General features: G+C 45.2%; 1 protein-coding gene across 3 annotated transcripts in view; it reads left to right on the top strand.

Moving 5' to 3' along the window:
* Positions 1-24,193, top strand: part of LOC144098933 (cyclin-dependent kinase 16-like) — a 205,978-nt gene extending 181,785 nt beyond the window's left edge. For 2 of the 3 annotated variants that reach the window (XM_077631903.1, XM_077631902.1), the window contains exons 2-12: positions 5,815-5,942; positions 10,092-10,211; positions 10,896-10,952; positions 11,059-11,173; positions 12,295-12,389; positions 12,588-12,650; positions 14,075-14,319; positions 15,018-15,264; positions 16,904-16,994; positions 18,683-18,755; positions 19,760-24,193. In XM_077631903.1, the coding sequence (XP_077488029.1) occupies positions 5,815-5,942; positions 10,092-10,211; positions 10,896-10,952; positions 11,059-11,173; positions 12,295-12,389; positions 12,588-12,650; positions 14,075-14,319; positions 15,018-15,264; positions 16,904-16,994; positions 18,683-18,735 (1,214 nt within the window). In that variant the 3' untranslated portion in view covers positions 18,736-18,755; positions 19,760-24,193. The remainder of the gene's footprint in view (positions 1-5,814; positions 5,943-10,091; positions 10,212-10,895; positions 10,953-11,058; positions 11,174-12,294; positions 12,390-12,587; positions 12,651-14,074; positions 14,320-15,017; positions 15,265-16,903; positions 16,995-18,682; positions 18,756-19,759) is intronic. The other variant, XM_077631904.1, reaches the window with a different exon arrangement.
* Positions 24,194-24,474: the final 281 nt, after the last annotated feature.

Here is a 24,474-nt window from a genome sequence, read left to right as displayed (position 1 = left end):
GACGCAGGGTCCTTTGGTCTGCGATACGTCGCGCAGACTTCGTTATGCGGGGAAGACCGTGGACGCATGGTGTATAGTGTGGCTTCTTCGGAGTGGTGCTCTGGTGTGTCCGTTGTTCTATGCTTGGCTGCCGCGGGGGCGGCACACGGTACTCCGCCCGTGCACTTCCCCGATAAAGCCCGTCTTTTTACGGTGCGGTGCCTAAATTTTTATGCGCATGTGAAATTTCGCTGGAAAAGAGGAGTGGAGAGGGCAGGGGGCGAGTGTTTCTATTTCCGAGTCCCTTGATGAATCGGGCGCGGCTCCTTCCTCCGGCCACGCGCACGCTGTTCGAGCACCGCTCTTACAAGCGCGTGGGAGGCGAGTGCAATACCACTGGACCCAACGCCGCCGGGAATGAACGAGAGCAGGCAGTGAATGCTGCTGCGATTGCGAGTATACACCTGGAACTACGGTACTCAATATGAACAGAACATACCGGGTGTTTCAGGGAACACTTTTAAAAAAAAATCGAAAGTAGGCTTTTTGGGGTAAAAAATATGGCTTTTGCGGCATGGTATTACCAGTGTTGGCGGACATCGGAAAACCGGTTAATCGGCTTGATTTGTAAGATGGTTAACTAATTTTTAATAAGTAAATTTTTAACTACTAGAGTTAGGCGCCTAGTTGCAATTAGAGATTTGTAGCCAGCCGTTGGTAACATTTAAACAATTAATGTAGATTAGCTCAGCGAAAGATGCCGGCGTTCACTGCGTTCATTGGCGTTGGCGTTGACAATGTTCTAGACGGCGACGTCTTTGAGCACAGGAAGGGAGCATAACTGGCTCCCTGGGTATGCGGACGCCTCATTCGTGCTTTGATACATGGTGGCGGTGGTGAGAGAGAGTGGCCTGAATGCATTAGCGCTGGCAGCGCTGTGGCTGACATGCGGCACTTTAGCAGTAGCTAGGCCTCAGCGTTCATTTGATGATCAATCCCTCGCGATCAACCATTAGCTGCATGCCACCTCCCAGGGTGGCAGGGGGGTCGCGCTGCCTATCCAGTGTGCGGAACGCAATCAAAGCAGGCTTTTGCAGTTGGACAGCTACGCCATGTACATGAAAGCGAGATTGAGGTCTCCACTGACCCACGGAGCCGGTTGCGCGCCTTTCCTATAGAGAAAACGAACGGCCTTTGCAAAGTTGTCAACGCCAATGAACTCTATGAACGCCGTCGGCTCACTAGTTTTGTTTGGTTTTTGAGGAAAGGAAATGGCACGGTAACCGTCTCACACATCTCGGTGGACACCCGAACCACGCCGTAAAGGAAGGGATAAAGGAGGGAGGGAGAGAAGAGAAAACTGAAAATTGAAAGTTGGATTTTAAAGAAACCCGCCGCGGTGGCTCAGTGGTTAGGGCGCTCGACTACTGATCCGGAGTTACCGGGTTCGAACCCGACCGCGGCCGCTGCGTTTTTATGGAGGAAAAACGCTAAGGCGCCCGTGTGCTGTGCGATGTCAGTGCACGTTAATGATCCCCAGGTGGTCGAAATTATTCCGGAGCCCTCCACTACGGCACCTCCTTCTTCCTTTCTTTCACTCCCTCCCTTATCCCTTCCCTAACGGCGCGGTTCAGGTGTCCAACGATATGAGACAGATACTGCGCCATTTCCTTCCCCCCCCCCAAAAAAAAAACAATTATTATTATGGATTTTAAAGAAAGGCGCGGCGCTGCGCAGTGGCGGAACACCTGTGGCTCGGTGGTACTGGTGGCGCATGCGCAGTAGTGACTAGGGAGCCAGAGAGGGGGGGGGGGGAATATGCGCGGCGAGGCGCGCGTTGTGACGTCATGTGCCTCCTCGGAGCACCGCCACGGCGAAATCGCAAGTTCGCGGCCAGTAAAGCTTTCGCTTTAATAATAATAATTGGTTTTTGGCGAAAGGAAATGGCGCAGTGTCTGTCTCATATATCGGCAGACACCTGAATCGCGCCGTAAAGGAAGGGATAAAGGAGGGAGTGAAAGAAGAAAGGAAGAAAGAGGTGCCGTACTGGAGGGCTCCGGAATAATTTCGGCCACCTTGGGATCTTTAACGCGCATTGACATCGTGTGCTGTGCGATGTCTATTTAAAAAAGCCTATTTAAAAAAAAATTTTGAAAATGTTCACTGGAACACCCGGTATAAATCCTTTGCTTTGTGGCGTGGTTTTCAACGAACCTTCTAAAAACGTCACTTCTGACCATCTCGAAAGGAGGGGGAGAATTTGATGGCTCTTTTCTAACGCTGCCTGCGTCGCCAGTGAGTTCCGAAAAGTTCGCTTATAAAAGCTCGCGGTCGCCATTTTTTTTTTTCCTTGCGGCATTTGCGCCTCGCTGCATTGACGCAAAGGCGATTGCGTTTTTCTTCGCGTTGTTGCCTTCCGCCGCCCTGGCAGCGAGCGCAAGATTTGGCACTTAGCGTCTCGGGCGGCCAGGAGCTAAAGGGGGCGGGCGAGGCGCCAGCGCCTCCGCTTGATGGACGGACTGACGTTTCACCCCTGGACGAAGAGCGTCTTCTTCGGCGTCCTTGTTTCTCTTGGGCCTTCTTGCCATCATAGTTTTCTGTTTTCCGACTTCGTTCCGTTTCTACTCCACCCCACCCCTCCTGGAAGACCTGTGTTGCACCAGAGTCGAAGCAGCGCTGACCCATTTCGGCGGTTTAAAAACGCGCGCCTCGACCGCGGGGACTTAGCCTAGTCTAGCCTAGCTGCCCTGCACGTGCTGTGGCAGGTCGCCGTTGAAGGCGCCTTGCTTTGCTTGCTTGCTGTGCGGGGGCGCCGAGCTCTGGCGTCAGACGCCCGATCTGGAAACGCTGATTAACGAGATTGCGCGCAGAGGGATGTTGTGGAGCAGCGTCTATTTGCGTGGTTTTTAAAAGAGGAATGAGCGGTGAAGAAATGCTGACCTCTTGTTTTGCTGCTTTTGGAATTCGCAAAGAGAGGGAAAAAAAATGAGGCTCCAGGGCGCTTTCAGGCAGCAGAGCAAATTAAGCTATTATTATTATGTTGTATTGTTTACGTGCCTTAGCAAAACACAGGGGACAAGCTCGCCGTGCAGTTCGTGGCATAACGCATTATGTATTGTCATGGTATTTGGGCAATGTAAAATGTCTTGTCATGGTATTTGGGCAATGTAAAATGTCTTGGCCTGGATATTTTATAACCAATGGAACGGAGCAGCGCAAAAACAAGCAATCACACAAGAAGGACAAGACACGACAGCGCTCGTGTCGTGTCTTGTCCTTCTTGTGTGATTGCTTGTTTTTGCGCTGCTCGTGTCGTGTCTTGTCCTTGTGCGATTGCTTGTTTTTGCGCTGCTCCGTTCCCTTGGTTAAAAAATGCACCAACTAGCCCAAATAGAAGTTTTACTGGATATTTTAGTTTGATGTCTTTTTTTTTTTTTTTTGCTGCTGGGCAGTTTTTGTTATGACTGTTGAAACAATTGTAAATAGCTCTTTTTGCCTGGTGTCCCCTTCCGCTTCGAAAAAAAAAGTTTGTCGATGCTTTCATAAATATTTCTGTCAGTTTTTCGTCACGCAACTGAGCACAAAAGCCTTCAGTTGCATCCTTCGAAATGTACTATCGCACTCAATATGACTTGCAACACACGAGTGTGTGGCCGCAGCGCTTTCCGGACGCACGGTGGTGCCAGCAAGCGGCGTGCTTGAAAACAAAGTGGAAAGGATTATGGTGTTCCACCAGTCAGCTGCATCCCCCGCGCCGTCTGCTCTACACAATCTGAGATCAACTGCGACATGCGCCTTGCATTGTCACACAAATGTCGCCGCGTTGGCGATGCGATAACACTGTTTCTTTAAAGAACAGAAGGCACGGGAGAAGGGTCACTGCTGGTACAGCAAGCATGCCGCTTGCGGGCCACACCATGCTTCCGGTAAGCGCTTCGGCCACGCTGTCAGGCATTCCAAGTCATATTGAGCACGATTGTACACCCGTGCATTGAAAGTGCACAGCTGAAACCATGAGGAACTATGAAAATCATGAGGAAAATCATCAGCGAGAATCTGATAGAGAAACCTTCCTGCTTATGGGCCGTTTGCTTCTGCTCGCAGTGGGCGAAAAACAATTGGGATACCTATTCCTGTTCAGCCGAAGGACACACTTTCCATTCTCCATGCTCAGTTGAGTTTCCTTATCCACGACTTGTTTGTCCAGCCAGCCTATTTCCTCTTTTGGTCCTCTGGGGCAGACCTGTGCTGTCTGCACATTCCTTCCTTATTTCGATCTCTTCAGCTGCCTTATGGGGCTTCAAAAAAAGATAATGGTCTGCTACAATGTTGTCTTGTTTTTCTGTGTCGAGCTGTGTCATTTAATTGGTGGTCATTCGGTTGGATTTATTTTAAAAAAACCTCTAAAGATTGAATACCTTGGATTTCATTTCACTGGAGAGGTAATGTGATAAGAGTTGAACCAAGGTCTTATCATTGTTTCTTTCTGCCTAAAATTAGACACTGTGAATAAGCATTGATTGTTTTAGCTATCTTTTTCTTCATGTATTGTATTGTGTCTGAATGAAACGAAACGGGCATGTCAGGGATTGCGTGTGCTGTGAGTGCTGTCAGGCTGGCCTAGCCATGTCTGACTCTTTTCGGGCCTTTTGTTATACCTTCCGAGGCAGTTTTAAGAAATTGTCCCGAATTAAGGAAGAAAGAAGAAAAACATGCAAGTTGGTCGACATCAGTGACCTCCTTGCTTATGACTGTGACAGTTGAAAAGCAATCTTGCTACAGAAGTGAAATACATTTTCTGAGTAAGATTTTCAGTAAATTGGGTCTCTTAGTTTGCTGGAAGTAGTAGTAGTGGTAGTACCAAACTGATGTGCAGTTAAAGAGCAGCTGAAGTTTTTGCATTTTGCTGTTGCAAAACTGCTTAATTTTCTAGAGTGTTTATCAAGGTGCATAGCACTGTCATTTAAATATATAACACAGTACTTTTAAGAGGCTCCTTCCTTGGTAATACGTCTGCGTTACCTCGCAAGTTGCTGTCCAACTGCCACAAAAATGCTGTCCTCCTACTTGTCTACACTGACATGCGCACACAATGCAAAGGTACTTGTGAGTACCTCTGTGTGCACGTGCGTATGCGACTTCACGGAGTTGCGTTGCGCACAGTAATGGAGTTTGCAAGGGCAGGTGGAGTATTTGCACAGCTCTCTAGTTGCTGGCACAGTTGCATGCCGCCCTCTTCTCATCCAGGAAGCAGCTGCAGATTGCTGTGACCTTGTTTTCGTTACTGGCGCTGTTTATTGTGCTTTCGCTATCTGCAGTTGTGTGCTGTCACTTAGTGACTAGAGCGAGCTGTAAGATCAGTGGTCAGTAGCTATTGCATCAGGCTTGTGTCTGCAGTGTGCCTGGTGGCTGTGTGTAATGTGGAATGTGAGAAGTAAGAAACAACTTGTGGAAATCCGTGAAAGCTCAAGTTTTGAGAATAGCAGGGAGCATGTAGCCTTGTCTTCCTACCCGCCTACCTAAAGGCACCGATGCTGCATCTCCAACAAGCTTGCTTTGTTATGTTTTTTCACAGGTTTTCACCATTTCATTTGCTTTGCACTCTACATGTAAAGCTTGTAATCAAAAGGAACATTTTTTTTTTTGCAGCTTTATAAAAACAATGCATATTGTATATTATCAAAGCTTGAAAAACATCTTTTTTTTTTCTTGAATGGACAAGTAGCAAGTAGCAACTCTTGTTTCTTGGATTGATGTACATTTTTTAGCTTTTCCTTGTTGTCTCAGAGAAGAATGCTTTCAGCTGACCTACCTGTTTGTTGTTTTGCTGTGCAGGTGTTGTCCATGAGCACCCACGAATCGGGTCTGATGGCGAGAGCGAGGAGGCGTCAGGCGCATCGGATGAGGTCATCTCACCCGTGCGACTGCGTCCCAAGACCAACAACAACCGCAGAACCAGTCAGGTGAGCAGCTCCTCACGTGTGCAATCACTACTGCATATGCGGAAACATCCAACTGGCTTGCCATTCTCTCAAGGGCGCAGCACGACAACTTGTGGCTCAGGAGCACCAACTAGTGGCCAAAAAATAGACATCTCATGACCACGGATAATTGCTCCATTAAAAGGAAATCTGTGCACAAGTGTTTAGGTGTGATGGGGATTGTCCCTCTGTCTTAGAAGCAGTGGATAGCAGTTTGATTTCCTTTCTTCATTTCTTTTCTCCCATTTTACACTCAGAATTAACTGCATGCAAATTACTTGCAGCCTCCCTTGGGTGTGTGTGTTGCCTCTGGGGTTTAATTTTAGGATTTTTGCGAGCTTTTATAACCGTTTGTAAATATAAGATTACCTCTTTGTTTGTAAATATAAGATTACCTCTTTGTGCTGGCTGCATTTAATGAATATGTGGCTGGAAGTTGTGGCACTGTGCCTTGGAGAAAAGGGAATTCTGCCAGCAGGGTGTGCAGAGAAGCAAACAAAAAGAATACTGTATTGGGCTGAAATCTGTTGCAGTGATTCAACAGCATCACTGCAGAGAAACCATGCTATGCATGCATTGCACTGTTCAGGCTTTCCGTGTGCTAACCTGTCTTTACTGTGGCTCCTGCTTGGTGTCGCAAGGTGTTGGCAGCATCTGCTCATGATTTCCCTGTGTGGCAGATTAGCTTTCTCCCACCTGGTTGTTTTGTTTTTGTTTTGTGTGTGTATTTGCATGTGTGTGTTTGCAAACTGTGGTGCAGTGGGGGGCAGCGGAGTTGTAAATACAGATCTGGTGTGCACACACATATCTGACAAAGATATATGTACAATTCCATAGTTGGGTAAAGAACAACGCCGTTGCCATGACAGTGTAGTGTGCCTTATTGTACCTTCCATGTCACTAGCAGGTGCGCAGTGGCGCAGGTTCATGGTGGTTGAGTGTGATGCCTTGACAATAGGTTGATGCCAGTGGTTGGAGGGCTTACTTTCATGGGCACTTGCTGCTTCTGTTTTGATGAGTTGTATCCTACTATAAGCATTGGCAAAAGGCAAGCAAGTCTGCTTATTGCTATGCAGGCAGAAACCTTTTTCACTTTGGCAAAGTAAGGTCAGAAAAAGACACGAAATTTTCCACCACTGCAGAATCCTTACTTTTGCAGTCGGTAATAAAACACCCTGTTGAAGGGAACTGGTGTGTCATCATATCTGTTCAAGCTTGGCAGTAAGAGAGTTCGCTTTCCACGTCATGCAATTATTAGTATTGGTTTAAGTGCTACGGTACTGCTGAATCTTTTAACCTAGTGTTATAGGTGCAGTGCACGCCAGAAATTTGGCTTCCTTGCTGGTTCCCTTTTCCAAAAGTCTGGCGACTTCAAAGAGTAACAGAACAGATGAAATGGCACTGGCAGCACCCACAGCGCTTGCACTATTTCATTTCTGTCAGGATTGCACTATTTCATTTCTGTCACTTCCTGAGCATATTTCATTTCTGTCAGGATGTGCGACAAGGCCATTGCACCCAAGCCCTGGATTGGGTTTCCCGTATCAAATGGCTGCGTGACCTTTGCAGCTGCTGTGTGAGCTCAAACTCCGCTCCCATCTTTCCTTCTCCTAGCTCTTCTCTTTGCTACATTGGGCCTCTTAAGTGGTTGTTTTTCCTTTCCTTTTGTTCATTTATTTAATTTCTTGGATACCCTTTGTTTCCTGGCTGCATTTATAGCTGGTTTCCTCGTTGTTTGGAGCTGTACAGTGAACTGGAAGCACCGCAGAGCAATGAATGAGCCAGTGCTTCAGTTTACGGACTCCTGCGATGGTGTTCTATGAATGTATCGACTTCATGGTTTGCTCGTTCCATCGCAGAAGCCATGTGTCTCGCTTTTCATCTAATGTTTCAGTAAAATGGTCCCAGATAGTCATCCATCACTCTGTACTGACATTGCAGGGTTTTTTTGTTTTTTTTTTCATCCTTAACATACGGTTTCCTCCTCCATTTTTTTTTCTAGCTACCTCTTAAACAGGTGGTATTTTTTCATTTTATTGAGAGCGTGAGTTCATACGCTGTATCAGGGATAGCTTGTGTGTGCTTTGAGGGACATATGTGTTACAGGTCTCTCTGCCGAGCTTCCTGTAATGACTAATTACTCCTCGTCACTGTGTCATGTGCTTGGAACGTGTCTAGTGTTTTTACGTCTTTATTCACACATACAAAGCAAGGGCAGGACAACAAAGAGCAGTAAATGCAGCACACTTTGTTTGTGAAATAGAAAGAAACTTTTTCTTTTTTAATGGCATGAATGTAGCGTCTGTACAGTGTCAGTGTCACAGCCACCTAGTGTTTGACTCCTTTCAAAGCGAAGGTGGGTTGCAGGTGCAGATTTGCCTTTCTGCATGCATGGGCAAACAGATGAATGAACCTCCTGCATGGTCGGACATTTGGCATGAAGAAAGTATCTGTTTGCCCTTCTTCAGGATGCAGATCTTATGTGAAAGCCAAGCACCGTGTAGTGTGTTGTTATCATGGAATGGTCAGAATATTGGTCCATTGAAATGTGGCATAGCCTGTACTAGAAAAAGTACTCGTCTTAGTAATGGCATGAGTGTATAGTACGTTTTAGACTGTTCTGAAATATTCAAGCAAGATCGTTTGCGAGGAAAGTTGTTTGAGGCTTAAAAAGCGCAAAATAATTGAATTTCTGAAGCATAATTGTCTTGAGACGCGCTGATACTATTCCTCATAGCTCTAATATAAACTCATATTGCCAGATATTAATTTAGAAAGGTGCCGCTGTGAAGATTAATGCACTGCAGTGCTTGCGTGGGCTTGGAGCATTTTCGAACGCTGCAGCAAAGTTACCGTAACTGTGTTGCTTCGTAGTGCGGCCTTCAAGGACATTCTGGAATATGTGCACCAGTAAGATAACTATGAACTGACAAGGAACCAACAGAGGGGCAGAGTTTCTAGCAACAGAGACGCTTGACACTACAGGGCGTGGAAACAACAGTCCTGGGTGTGCCCCACCCTTTTGTTTTTTTTTCAGTCATGTGGGAGCATTGTTTGGAGTGTGGCCTGTGCTGTCAATCAACCTCGCAACACACATAGTGCCTCCAGTCTCTCTCTCTCTCTCTGTGCGTGCAGGCAGTTTGTGTGTCCTTTCCCCTATGTGCTTGCGCTTATATATATATATATATAAGTATTTACCTGCTGTCACCCCTCCACTAGCAGTGAGGTCTGTTGTGCGCATTGTTTTTGGCAAAATCGTTGATGCATACAGAGCCAGACCTGCTTGTGGTGACAGCTTCATGGCCTCACCTCACCACTGACTCTCTTTGACGAGCTTTGTTTGTGTGTCTGTGTTTGCTGCTAAGGGAGTGGCTATTGAAGGCACTGTGGTGCTGCTGGCTTTTTGGGTATTTTTTTAGTACCGCCATGTGAGAGGGGGCAGGACCACTGCAACATGTGGTAAAATATTGGCAATGCATAGGCAGCCAAAAAATATCTCTGGTAGGCTTCTCTGGGCTAGTGCAGACTGCACTTTTTAATAGCTGGGTGTGTGTGCTCGCTGTGAAAAACTTTCCTTTTTGATTTCTTACAATCTGTGGCTGAAAACATCTGTGGCCGCATGCGCTAGTAATTCCCAAGCATTCAGGAGTATTTTTTGTCACCAGCAGCATCATTCTGTTGTTCTGATCCTTCACCATGACAACTTTATCTCTTCTTTACTTTGCTAACGATTTGGAGAAGTAAAATTGTTTTTATGGTTCTGGCCAGGAATGCAGCATTGTTAGATGGCTGGCTCTTTCATGCGCTGGACTCCAGAGACTGATGTATTTGACAGGTCTGTGTGGCTGCACTTTGCTTTTGCTGTATTATTTTTTATTTTTTTTACTTGCAGAGAGGTAGCTGCTCAACTAGCTAGTGTAACTGTCAGTTCAGTCGAACAGCATCAGTTTAATTTCGGCTCAGTGAGGGGCAACATATGCTGACCTGAGTGGGATGCGCAGAATGTCGCTGTTGCCAGTGTGTCCATCATGCTATGGGGTAGAATGACCTGTGCATTTGCAGGTGTGCTACATGCGTCAGCATTGCATTGCATAGGGCTTCAGACTGAATTTTTTCCAATCGCACACGCAGTCCGACATCAGCAAGCGGTTGTCGCTACCAGCCGACCTGCGGCTTCCTGAGAGTTTCATCAACAAGCAGCAGCAGGTTCTCGACGGTCCCCTCAGCCGGTCTATTCGGAGGCAGTCTTTGGTAGGTGGTCTATTTTTTTCTTCTTTTTCTTGCTTTTCTAAAAAATGAGGCTGTTCTCTCGAGTTGTGTGTTCCATGCTTGAATTTCTGTTAAAGCCGCTTCTTTCTTTTGTATGGGGGTTTCTAAACCAGGTTCTAAGGAACCCTTGATTCCTTGGGCCATTCAGCCGCCGCGGTGGTTTAGTGGGTATGGTGTTCGGCTTCTGACCCGAAAGGCGCGGGTTCGATCCCGGCCGTGGCAGTCGCAATTCGATGGAGGGGAAGTGCTAGAGGCCTGTGTACTGTGCAATGTCTGTGTACGGTAAAGAACCCCAGGTGGTTGAAATTATCCGGAACCTTTGACCAGGGCATCCCTTATAGTTTGAGTCTCTTTGGGACATTAAACCCCATAAAACCAAAACCTCGGGCCGTTTCTTTATGTTCTTCAGCAGAAATGTATGCGCACTCCTTTTCCTGCTTTATTGTTCACCCATCTTTATGGCAAATCTCACCATGTTGTTATTGTTCTCAGTAGACTGCTTCATGCCACAGCTTTATTATTGAGTCCCTTTCTGCATACGTGTCTCGCAGGAATGGGGAAGGGCATAAGGTCTGTTGTAAACTGTTTTAAACTGTAAAGGCTGTTGTAAACTGTGGCCCTTCATTGTGTTGAGGAAAACCTTTGCTTTTTTTCCCCTGCTTGCAGTCTGAAATTGGATTCGGAAAGATGGAGACCTACACAAAGCTGGACAAGCTTGGCGAGGTGAGAGTGGGGCTCCTCTTTCCATCTGGAACTGCATTTCTGTTCATCTTAGTTCCTTGCTCTTCGTGCCCTGCGCATTGCTAAGCCCCCTGCTTTTGGCTTGCAGGGGACCTATGCCATGGTGTTCAAGGGCAAGAGTCGGCTGACCGACAACCTGGTGGCCCTAAAAGAGATTCGGCTAGAACATGAGGAGGGAGCGCCCTGCACTGCCATTAGAGAAGGTGTGTATGGATGCCATTTGGTGATGGAAGGATTTATTCATTTACTCATTGATTTATTGAAGGAACAAACAATAGACAAACATATAAAGCACAGTTCTAATATTTTCAGCTCACTTGGATTTAAACATCACATTTATTTACACTGATTCTTTGCTGAAAATATATTGAAGTGGTACGAGGGAAACGGAGGTACTTTATTTTTTGGCATAGAGCAATGAAATTTAGCAGCCTAAATGATTCAGTACAAATTTTCATTGATATGTCTTCCGTAATTTGGCATTATAAATATTTATATGCTTCATTGCTATGCCAAACTTGCAGAAAGCCTGACAGGACAGCTAAACCTGTTAGGAGCCTGCAGTCGTCTTAAATTTTAGCCAAAGGACTGGTTCATGCAGTAACATTCTTCAAATATTTTTATCAGCCTGGTTTTTTTTCTACACAGAACATTATATCCATGCTTGAATAATGCATTCATTATCACAACATCAAAGTAATAGCTGAGTGTAAAAGTAAGGAAGTAATTAAAAAATGTATAAACATCACTGCTTAAAGAATTATCAAGGAACACAGTGCAATGCAACAAACTAAATGAAAATATATGAAGCTATTGTTATGCTACGCTTTTTGCAAGCAGAGAAGTGGAGTCAAAAAACACTTTTGAGAAAACTTTCATTGAATTTGCACAAGCAGCCACATTCTGCCACCTACGGTCACAAAAGCAATGTTAAAGCCGCTTCTGGGCTGTTTCAGGAGAACATTTTTTCGGATGTAATTAAAACGGCTTAATAGATACCAAATATGATGTTTTTTAAAATTTGTTGTTTTTCGAGATTTTTGCTATTTGAATCCCGCATCTCCTCTTGAAAGAGGCTCCCTTCAAGCTCCTCAGAATTCTACAACTTTTCGGTCCTCTTCAAATTTGAATTATCAAATGCCTGTATTGCAAGTTGGGGCTCACTGGTCTAAGGCTGCACAATGGATTCGGATGGGGTATTGTAGGGAAGACTGTCTTGAACTGCCATGTATGCCTGCTTTTTCTTTCCTCTGCTTTCTGTCTGGGGAGGAAGTTTGGGAGTTTAAGGAGTTTTGCCTTTCTTTTTTTTTTTTTGTCTTTGCAGTGTCCCTCCTGAAGGACTTGAAGCACAACAACATAGTGACTCTACACGACATTGTTCATACAGAAAAATCTCTCACCCTTGTCTTCGAATACTTGGTGAGCACTGCTGTTTCCTTGAAATGAGTGCTTGGATTGCATATAGTGGTCCTACGCTCTAAATACAAATACACCTAAATGGAAGTTGTAGTATGGGAGTAGGCCCTCCTCTAGCGCAAGAGGACAGCTTGCTCCGTTTTTACTCCTTTCTGTTTAGAGTGCAGTATAATTGTTTTCATTATTCTTTGTTTTGTGCAGGAAAAAGACTTGAAGCAGTATATGGATGACTGTGGAAACTTCCTCTCAATGAATACTGTAAAAGTAAGTGTGTTACGTCAGCAGTCATTATGCCTGTCTTGAAAGTGGAGGCTGTGTAGCTTTGCAAGGCGTGCGTGATTTACTTTGGATTTGAAGCAGTGGTGGTTTTTGCCTCCAGCAAGTTTCTCACAATTTTCCATGGAGCGCCATCTTTGCCAAACTGTAATCTCTGTTTCCTTAGTTGGGTTTTGTTGTGCTTGCAGTGGCCCCTCAGAAACTGACTGAGTGAATATAGAAATGGGGCTAAAGTACATACTAAAAGAGTGGTTCAGCCACAGGGGCAGATTTATGGGTCTCTCTTTGGAAGGGGGGGGGGGGGGGGGGTGATTCTATTTGAACCTTGTATTTCTTGGAAGTAGGACCAAGGTGATGGAGAAGGCAGGAGCACATGCGCAACGCGTTTGCTCACTTTTTGAGCCGAAAAATGGTGTTCGGTATGGTCTTCCTGGGTTAAAATTTCTCTCCCTCTTGTTTGGCTGTTAACCTTATCTTCTAGGACTTGCACAACACTTCAACACTTGCTGATCCATGCTTATAATGTTTTTTGCTTGGCATGCTTATCTGCAGCATATTATGTGCTAATTAACCATGCCATGAGCTTGTTTGGCAAGTACTGCAGGAAACAGGTTCCGCTATAGACTGCAGGCTACATGGTGTGTGGTTATCAGTTCATTGTGACATTTGATGGCCTGATGCATGCTTCTTAAGTAAAGCCTGCCAGAGGTAGTGTTGAGCTTAACAAATATCAAAGTTATGTGCAGGACATGCAGTGATAACGGCACAGTCTGCACTTCTCTCTGGTTTCTTTAACATGTGCTCAATGCTTTTGCAGTGCTCAGTGTCATGTTTTCAGTACCTCCTACAGCATTGCAGGTATGCCTAGCCCAATGTGGGCACTTCGCAGCGGTGTTGAGAGCTGTGCTCATTTAGATTGAGAGTATGCTACTGAATTTTGTGATTTGAATATGCAGTCCTCTCACGTAGTGCTAAAACAAAATCTCCTTGATGCAATGCTCAGGCATTTTGTCAAGCTCAGGCTCAGGCTTTGACAAGTTTATTCATTAATTTGAGGTTCCACTCAAGTCTCAGCTTGCCAGGTGTTGTCTTGGAACTGGTGGGACGTAGTAGTGGAAGGTTTTAGATCAGATTAGACCACAGCTGTGGTTATTTGATCCATATTGAAATCGTTGCATTACTATGTGATCAAAATGTGGATGCCATGGTGAGCTGTTGATTTTCGGACTTATGATCTTTGTGCTTGTGTGTTTCTTGCCTCTATTCTCTGCATTTACATCAAATGCTTGTTGCATATTGTAGATTAACATTGCTTCCTGCTTTTTCCCCACTCTTAGCAGTGGGCCTACTGCTGGATTAGTTAGATGCATGGGTGGTGCACTGACCATCTTCTCATTGTTGCCGGTGTGCAGTGCTTCCTGTTCCAGCTGCTACGTGGGCTGGCGTATTGCCATGGGCGGCGCATCCTGCACCGGGACCTCAAGCCACAGAACCTGCTCATCAATGAGCGTGGGGAACTCAAGCTTGCCGACTTTGGGCTTGCCCGTGCCAAGTCGGTGCCCATCAAGACCTTCTCCAACGAGGTGGTCACCCTGTGGTACCGGCCGCCCGATGTCCTCCTCGGCTCCACTGACTACTCCACTTCCATCGACATGTGGTGCGTCTGCCACTCACACTGGCCTCATCTGCCGGGAGGGGAGGTGTTGAGCGCATGGCCCATCCTGAGGCTGGGGATCTTGTAGCATTAGCAGTGCCCCAAAGGCATTGCACTAAATGTCTTAGTCTGTGTTCTTTGGAAAGGGAGTGTGCAGAGCAGATCTCTAAGTGTAAACTTTATTGCCTACCTTTTTTGCTGATAATAAGTGGAACGTCACAAGTTATAATTTAATCAACATTGCAGAATAAGTTAATCATTCTTTTATGTTTGTATACCAGCAGAAGCGATCCTTTCACTGCAGTTGGGGTCATGCTACATTTGGGCAGACATCGGTGATGGCTATCATTGGCAACACTGTGAAAGGGGCCGCATACCAGTAAAGCCTGAAGTAGATAATAGACCTGCTGCAGTGTTGCTGTTGCCACTGAACTGTTCTCACAGTTTTCACTTGCCACTGAGGTCATAGGCGGTGTTAGTTCCATGTTTGGTAAGAGAATGTGAGTTTCCAAAATTCACAATATTTTTGTGTTCGAAAGAAGCCTCTTTGTTTGATGTTTTCCTGCTGCTGCTAATGGGGTACGGCCATAAGACACTTGGTGACCTTGGTGGTTGGTGTGAAGATACATATTAAACTAGATTTCAAGTACAGAAGCATTCCGCAAAATTTACAGCCCGTGGGTCTGGTGTGCGTTATGCAGGGGTGTCGGGTGCATCTTCTACGAGATGGCGAGCGGGCGTCCACTCTTCCCGGGCTCGACAGTGGAGGACGAATTGCACCTCATTTTCCGCACGCTGGGCACCCCCACGGAAACCACCTGGCCAGGCATTGAGTCTCGGGCCGAGTTCCTGGGCTACCGCTTTCCCCGCTACACGCCCGAGAACTTGGGCTCCAAGGTGCCACGCATTGGGGCCCCCGGGGTGGCTCTGCTGCTAGAGTTCCTCAAGGTATGTGTGTGTGCATTCATCTTGCTTCCCAGAGTTTCCCAGCCCCAATTCAGTTTCTGAGCCCCAGTTATTCTTGTGCTTTCACTGTTGGTGCAATCTGTGCAGAAGAGCGATAAAGTAGGGACACTGATGTTTGGCTCTTTGGTGGCTCTGTTGACGTTTCATTAGAAGCAAAAAGCATAGCCATTGCTCAGAAATCGCTCAAATTGCTGCTCGACTTAAACTCATAACATTGATGATGACATCAAGGGAATCATGGACCCTGTGGTCAGTGGTTGTAAGTGGGCGGGAATGGGATCTAGCCTTGGAGATCCACACACAAGAAGCACTTGACGTCATTGGAGTCTGCTTGTAGAAAGAACACGTGGTGGCGAACCTTTCTTTCATTTGCTTGTTTATTTTTTCTAGCTTTTTCTAGCCGTTAGAGAGCAGTAATCAGTCATCATGGGCCTTCTTCAGTTTTTCCTCAGTGCCGCTCTATTGTCTCACTAAATGGCCTATAAAAATTATGCATGTCCTGCTGTAGTTTAAGGTGGTATGGGAGCATGCTGAAGTAAGACTGTTGTTTGGGCTAGTTGGTTCATGGTGAGAGTAATATGAAGGCTGCGTGACCAATGGGGACAGAAAAGACACACAAACAACAGGACCAGTGCCACTTGCAACTCACTGTTCTCTCCTTTTTTTTAAATGCCTGTGCTGTATCGCCAGAAATCAGTTTTGTTGTGCTTAAAGCATGTATTAATGACGGGATGTTTTCGCTTCATTCTTTTGAATAAAACGCACTCTCTCTAAGCGCTGCACAAGATTCGGAGAAAGGCCATATGTTTGCCTTGTTCATGTGTTCAGTTCTGAGTTTAGTTGTCAGTCTTTTTTTTTGGCACCTGTTGATGCTTAATTTATTGGGAGCTGGTTCCAAGTGTCGTTGTTTAGGTGCTGTAAACTTTTGAAGAAGAAATCTGGAAATTGATCCTGAAGTTTCATTTTGTCGCAACTCTTGTTTTTTTGCTGGAAGCATCAAGTTCTCTTGAAACTTGAGGCAGCAATTAGCTGGACAGAGATGTTCAGTCATTGCTTCAGTGCTGAGATCAATAAGCCAGGGATAAATGGATTTTAAATGGAAACTTTGATGGTGTCTTCCTTGACTCATTTGTGTCTTGTGTGCTTGTGAGGGCATATAGTGTTGGAGGTGCAGTGCTCTTTGGCCCCCAAAGAATAGTTTTAATACTGGCAGAAATGTGAAATTGAAAAAGTTTAAAGGAGTTTGTAAAGGTGAAGTGTATCCAGCAAAGTATAGGCTGTGAATTCCTGCTGTGCTTATTTTGGTTGTATCCTTCTGACTGCACAAATGGCCATGGTGGTTTCCTGAATACAGTTGCTGGGAAAAGTGAAAAAAAAAAAAAAAGAAAGAAATGCTCTCATCAGGTATGTGAACAGCCTTGAAATGGGAGGAGGTGCAGTCGAATGGTTGCACATGGCAACTTTTGTTAGAGTTTGTTAGAGAAACATTTTCAACCACATGTACTTCTCACCACTTGCGAAACCACTTTGACCTGCACATTCTAATGCACAAGGCTTCATGCTGATAATAAGTTGGCAGCATCAAGTTCCTAAGTGTCTTCCTCTCTTCCTCTTCCTCCAGTTTGAACCAAAGATGAGGATCTCTGCAGCGGAGGCCATGAGGCATTCTTACTTTGAGAGCTTGGGGCCAAACATCCACAAACTTCCAGACAGTAAGTTGGTGCCTGCCGTGCTCTTCCCCATTCGGTCACTTCCCAGCTTGTCTCGATGTGCTGGCTGCCTAACTTTTTGTTGTTAACTTGCCTCTTCGCAGAAGATGTGGAGGTTCACATTTTGCGAAGTGAAATGAATGCGTACTACATTCAGCAGAGAGGTGTTCACCGTATCTCCTGTCCCCCTTGTTGTTCACAGCAGCTGTAGTAACTAACAAGCATGGAATGCCATTGCTCCCATTTTTTTGTCTAGTTTAAAGTAATTTACAGTAATGGTAGCAGTAGTAGTAGTAGTAGGAAAGCACCCATTTACAAAGGTTTCAGCGCATTGTAAGGATCCTCTCATACCTTAAATTATGTTACACTTCAGACCATGAGTGCTAGGCCATGAGTGGCCTTCCATTGCTTTCAGACAGACTGTAGTGTTGTTAATGGCCTGATTTAAAGGGCATCTGCCTCTTTAAATTGGATTCAAATGTAGTAGAACCTTGTTAATTGAACGTTTCGCTCTGTGAGAGGTGTTTATGTTTAAGTGCATATTTGATAAGAATTTCAGGTTTAAGAGACATGGCCTTGTAATCATGTCAACTACATTTATGTGTAGCACAGTTGTCCAAAATAATAATTGACGTCAAAATTCGTAATTTTGTAGCTTTAGGGCGCCCAGGGTCGCACTTTCTAGTGCGGCAGCTGCACGGGGCACTCTGGAACCACCAAAACGCTGCACATGACGAAAAGGCGGCTGGTGTTTAATAATTGACCAGCTGTTGCTGTAGCAGGAGCCAGGTGGACTTTTCTTGCAATAGCTGTCACTTGTAGTTTCTGCAGTTTCAGTAATGCTGTGCATAATCTGCAAACCTGCATAAGAATGTTCAACACATATCCATATGCGCATCTGCTCGGAATGTGCTGAGTTCATAGAGGAGATGTCACCTGGAGGGCTCTATTTTCTAGAATATTTATTCTTAACTTTTTTAGTTTTAGATTAGGCTTGCTCATAGGTGCAGTACAGTTTTGTGCTGCAGCATGTTTTATAGTGGGACAAGGTGTACAGCTAGAAGCCTTCGGTTCATATTAGAGGGGGGAAAAAAAGAAAACAAAAGACAGTGCGAGCATGAATGCGGCTTATTGCGGGGAGCAGAGGAGGAGGCAGAGAGATCAAGGAAAGGAAATCAAGCAACAGTAGTTGAAGCCCAAAGCCAAGAGGTGCGTTGGTTTGAAAACGAAACAAAAATTTTAGTTGTGTGGCTGCAACTTGTGGCCACAACGTAGAGCTGGTGCGATGTTTTCCCTCCTAGGGAGCCCAGTGGTTGCACCTGAAATCGACAGATGGCCTTATCAGAGGCTCATCTGCTGCTTGAATTGTTTGTATCATTTTGTAAATTTTGAGACCACAGAAGGTGTGCAGATGCAACTGGGGTTCTGAATAAACAAATCTCAGGGATCTACCGTAGTTGAAATTGGCTTTAATGGAGTGTGGTTAGCTTGTGTTTTGACCATACTCGGTTTGCAATTGGTTGAAATGGCTTCATTCTGCCAGAGCACTAATGTCAACATTGGTCTTGGAATTTTACGACTTCAACTGCTGTCTCTGCCTGACCTCACCTTGGTACCTTCCAGCCCTCTCACATTTTGGTACCCTTAGGCTTCCAGTGTATTGATAAGGCTGGCCTTTCATCTCGTTACAGCTGCTTCAATCTTCACAATACCCGGTGTACAGCTGAGTCGGACAGCAAGTTAGTACCAGTACTTTAAAAATAGGTGTGTGCAATTTTTTCTTCTACAATTTTGCTGACGACCTTTTGGTTGTTTAGCATTTGATTGTTTGGTTTTAAAAATTGTATAAGAATACAGACATAAATGAAGCAAATCGCACTGCAAGAGGATGCACCTTATAATAATGGGGCACAATGGTAAGCTGCAAGTGTGATTTTTTACTTCAAGCAGCAATGCATGCCGCCACTGTGGCTCAGTGGTTATGGCGCTCGGCTGCTGACCCGAAAGACTCTGGTTCTATCCTGGTCGCGGCGATGGAATTTCGATGGAGGCGAAATTCCAGAGGCCCGTGTACTGTGCTATGTCAGTGCACGCTAAAGAAACCCAGGCGGTCAAAATTTCCGGAGCCCTTCACTACGGCGTCCCTCATAGCCTGAGTCACTTTGGGACGTTAAACCCCCATAAACCAAACCCAACCAAGCATGCGATTAAAACTGTGGAACAGCAGCATGGCTATGAATAATTTGTGCGAACTAACTCCGTGCACTTGTAGCAGCTTCTGTCCAGTTTTGCATTCACAAAGTAGAGGACAAGGGTTGATTTTTTTCTTCATTTACTCTGATGCTTCTAAATAAAAAAGTGTTGTTATGACTGGCTTTATCACATTGTATTTTTTTTATTTTGGCTCTGTTATACCTCGAGGCTAGTTTTAGTGACATGGAGGATGTTCATGTGTACCTTTTTTAGCTTTGCTTCGAAATTTTATTGTCACTGCAACCATTTCCAAGCATTTGAGGATTGCATGAGCACAGTTTGTGACATGTGCGCTGTGTCGTGACATTGTTTGGAGCATGGGAATACCAGATGCTTTGCAGTGTTTGTTCACCATAGCAGAGGCTCCATGCCGTGGCTGCAAAAAAGTTTGGTTCCTTTGCAACTTGCCTGCATTGTAAACTTTTTCGCACCAGTCACGCATAGTCCTTGCTTAACTAAAATGCACCAGTGCTTAGCCATTTTCATCAAGCTGATTTTATTTTTCCTCCTCGCAGGTCTTTGGAACGACCGCAGCGCGCTGTCTGCGTGACCGGAGGCTGCGGCCGTTCGACCGACCTCTGTTCGCCCGCATACACACACACACAAACCTTTTCCTCTTTGTGTTGCTCCTACTCATCCGTCTGCGGCACCCAAGGACGATTTGGGTCGGCTCCTAGTCATGCCCGGCCACGACTTCTCACCATCGTTCCTGATGTCACTGACCGACACATTGCCAACTCCCCCCTGCCTGCTCCAGCACAGTTTCCCTCCCTCCTTCTTCCTCTCCCTCTCTCTTCAGTCTTTCTCTGATCCTTTTATTCTTTCTTTTTTAATTGTCAGCACCCACAAATAATGCAATTGACTGCTGCAGCTGCCTTTCCCTTGTGTCTTGCAGACTGTTTAGCATCGTAACATTTTAAACTACACTGCTTTTTAAGGCTGACATTCCTGTTTGGAATGAAATGGAAGAGTCTACTCTTGTGGCTAAGTTTTTGTCCCTGCAGCCAGACTGCTTGTTCATTTGTGGGGATAGAGCTGTATAAATAGGGAACTGAAAATGAGGCAAATAATCAAGGGTGTGCAGATGGCAAAGTTCTGGTTCGAATCAAGTTCAAATAAAATGACTTTGGATAGTTCTTGAGCAGCTCTTGAAATGTAGAATATCAGGTTGAACTTGAAGGCTGAAAATTGCACATGGAGTGCTGCGGAGCGAAAATAGGGGTGCTGTCCAAAAGATTCTCTCTTATTTTGTACAGTGAAATCTCGATACAACGAACTTCGCGGGACCGCCAAGAATCAATCATTATATTGAAATATCATCATAATGAAAGACTAGAATCAAAGCTAGTACAATAAAAGCTTCATTTATTTGACTAAAAGGGACTTCAGAAAATGTTTGAATTATCGAATCAGCCTGAATAAACTGTCAAGAACTGCTTGCATCATGGCACGTTTATTTTTGAAAAACTGCTCCAAAATCTTAAGGGGGGGGAAGAGGTGATGGGCGTGAACCGCGGTCACACCGATCGTAGGTGGCACCATCGCGTGTGGAGGCTTCACCGCACAAAGAGCAAATGGCATGTGACGAACGCACAGTTTCAGCTCACTGGGAAAACGCAACCACGCAGGCAGAACTGAGGAAAACTAAAGGAAGCAGCCCAGCGGTGTCAAATGGGCGAGAGAGAAAAAAATTGGGGGGAAAAAGGCACCAGCAGAATGATAGCCAAGCACAGTCCCATACCTAGTTAACCCAGCTTCAGTGCGAGACTGATGATTAAAGTTATTGGGCAGAGACGCAGGCCATAAACCGAGCATCTCAGTAGTGTTTTTGGCACTGTTAATCCAAGGCAGGTTCGTAATAACAAGGTGCCTTTGCTATGGGTGATCAGATAAATCATGCGCATTCTTCTGAAATGTTTGGTATCTTGAAATTTGTAGTACTGAAATATTCTATATTGAAAATATAGGAAATCTGAAAAAAATCATTAATGTGAGGTTCGTAGCAACGAGTGTTCGCTGTATCACAGCTTTTAATGATAATGCATGAATTTGAGCGCTGGGCAGCAGATATCAGAGCTTGGGAATCTGAATTATAGGCATTTAAGAGTTGAATTTTTTGACTGCTTAAGAATTTGATTCAAATTTGATACTAAAAGACTTGCACATCCTTGATTGTGATGATGCCTGACCAACTTGAGGCTTTTTGAGCAGAAGTGAGAGGAGCCACCGAGAGATTACTTTGTTGTCTCTGATCTTGCGCCATTTTGTTTGAAAGAAGCTGTGAAATTTAAATGGCCTGTGTATTTGTCTGCCCTTCTCAGTTTTTGCTTTGCACCGTGGATCTTGTGTGTCTAATTTTCGATCTCCTTGTTTTCTGTGATCTCCTTCTTGTCTCGGTTTTTGCTTCGCCAGATCCTGATACGGGCTAGTAGTCTCAGCTTGGTTGTTGTGAATGCAAGGCAAATGGATTGGCCTACCAAGCAAGACACCTTGGGAGGAAAAAAGTGGTGTCAAAGCTTTCCAAAATGGGTGTAGCATGTTGCATCCATCATAGCAGAACGATTTACTTTTATCTGGTGATCACACCCCAAACGCTACTAGTATCTTTTTTTTTGCCCGCCCTTGCTGCGATTGCTTGGGTGTCACTTGTGACTATCGTAAATAATGGAGCTTGTCATGTTATTAGTGAGAGGGATGGGGGCTCAATGCACTCTGCAGTGCACAGCAGGTATTGCGCTAGTGAAAAACAAAAAAAAATTATCTACAACAAGGTTTTTCATTGAAAGCTGTTGTAGCTATGGTTATAGGTTTGGTTTAGTATTCTATCACGTAATTTACAGCTTCAGTCGTTACAGTGCAATTCAGTTTAATATATTCAGTTTAATTAAATTCAGTTTAATATATTCATGGTAAGTTAATTTAATTCAATTATAATTAATTGAATGGCCGCCACCTGCCATCCGGAGTAAGTGGTGGCCTCCTGCCATGTTTGGCATCACCGTGGCTGGTGGCCACCTCTACAGCGGTTAAACCGAAGCTACAACAGTGGCCGCTGATTAATGCACTAAGTCAGTAAGCTTAGCTCTACAAATTTTTTGTAAATGCTTTTCTTGTGAAGCATGAGCTTATTTCAAACTGGCAAGTAGGCTTCACCACAACAGTGCTTGCCTTCAGTGGTCGAATAGGCAAGACTTCAAAGCAGGAAATACATGTGCACTTCGTGTTTTTTTTTTTTTTTTCTGTTACATAGCAGGTGTTGATGGGATTCTTGCGATGACACCATGTGTGAGCTGAGTTCCATCCTTGACTGACTCAAAGGCAACAATGTCGTTACGTTAAACAATGTTTACCATGCGGAGATCAGTGTAACAATTGGTAAAGTCTCATTTTGTGGGCGCTTTAACAGGGAGCCATCCATCCCTTCGGATGATTTTGCACACTGAGGCAAGCATGGCTTAGAGTAGGCTTGCGTGTGGTACCATATTAGCCAGCCACATTATATATCCTGTTTAGCCAATTACTGATGCTCAACAAAAGTGGCCCCCTTCCCCCACCCCGCTTAAATGCGCAGGAGAGGTGGTGCACCTGCACTCAATCAAAGTACACGACAGTGCACCGAATGCTGTAAATGTCCAGCTGTCCAGTCCTTTCGGTGCTGACCAGTCAAGTCCATCCATCCAACAGTTAAATACGTGTTTTAGTGAGCTCATAACTGCTCCTCAGCATCTCCCTCCTCGATCTTTTTTTTTTTTTTTTTCACGTGTGCATTTTGGACTTGTCCCCAACGAAGTTGTAGTTAATGAATAGCGTTTCAAACTTGTCTTACTCCAATTAGGGGACTGATTGTACTTACAGTGGACTGACTAACCAGGTGGAGAGTGGATTCATAGCGGCATTTCACATGGGCCTCTGCCACCTCTTTTGACCCAGAGGTGCACACTTGTGACACAGCTTGCTTCGTGAAGTGGCCCATTTATCGTTGGTGGCAATGCTAGCATTGCTGTCTCCATCCACCTTTGGAAAACGATGTACCTCCAGTTGCAGACTTAAAAGCACAAGTATCCAAAGCCTGTAGCGCACTTTCTTCAGTGTGTGTTGAGCTCGGTGTGTGCGTAGGGGGCTTGATGGTGCACTTCCCGGTGGAAAATGAGTGCTGAACACACTAATTTCGCAGCAACATCTACTGCACCTGCCACTGAGCTTTGTTTGCCCAAAAATCTGCGAGAGTCTTTGCCACAGAGAGTGTGTATGTGTGTGTGTGTGTGTGTGCGTGTCATAGCTTCGGTGTACCATACTTCTGATGACCTTACTCCTCTTCTGACGAGAGGACGTCGTGTTTGGTCTCAAAACCAGCGGGCAGCTTCTTGGCTGGCCACTTTTGCTGAGAGTGCAGCGTATGGCTTGTCGTGGCCACGAAACTTTGTCATGGCCCAGTGTGATAATTTGAAGGACCTGTACCTGGCCTGTTTCTATGACAATTGCTCACAGATTTTCAAAGCTCGAATGAGGAGGGGAAGGAGACGAAGCTTGCACATTGACAGTGTGCTGCGCGTGTGCCATAGGCAGGAATGAAGTTTCTCACGGCGTGGCGCCAGAACCATTGTTTTGCCACTGAAGGGAACGGTGTTTGTCGAAGCTCTCTGAGGCGTTCATTCCACAAGACTACTCTGTTCCCAAGCTCACACCTCCTGCGTGGTAAAACTGTTTGAGATAGCTATCTCCTGTTTTTTTAATAGTGATTCTGCTTTTCTTTTTTTGTGTGTGCACGCCTTTGGAGTGCTGCATGAAGGTGAGGAAGCAATGTGGGGGCTGATGTTATCAGAAGCCACCATTGTATGTGCAAGGACACCTCTACTGCATCTCAAACTTGTTGTCAAGCTGTTGTAAATAAAACTGTACATAAACATGCAGTAGCAACATAGACAAATAAAAACTTTGATCCAGACGTGTTCCTGCTTGAGTGGGCGATTGATTGATTCATTCATAGTTCATTGTCTGGGTGTGTCATCATTTTATATCGGTGCACATCAGTGTAACAAGCTCTTGGAGGCATCTGTGATGTCCATTTGCATTCTCTTTGTATATACCGTGCAGATACGTATGCTTGCATGTATGGTATTGAACGTACCATTCTGCTGAGACAGCGAAAATTTATGCAGGCAAGCCAGCAGTTGAAACAATAACCCCTCTGCGATCTGTTATGGCATTTCTACCTGTATGTTGGGCCCGC

The sequence above is a fragment of the Amblyomma americanum genome, chromosome 7 (genome assembly GCF_052857255.1).
Source record: "Amblyomma americanum isolate KBUSLIRL-KWMA chromosome 7, ASM5285725v1, whole genome shotgun sequence".
Classification (NCBI taxonomy): domain Eukaryota; kingdom Metazoa; phylum Arthropoda; class Arachnida; order Ixodida; family Ixodidae; genus Amblyomma; species Amblyomma americanum.
The sequence above is the reverse complement of the archived record's forward strand: the minus strand, read 5'-3'. Positions and strand labels throughout refer to the sequence as shown.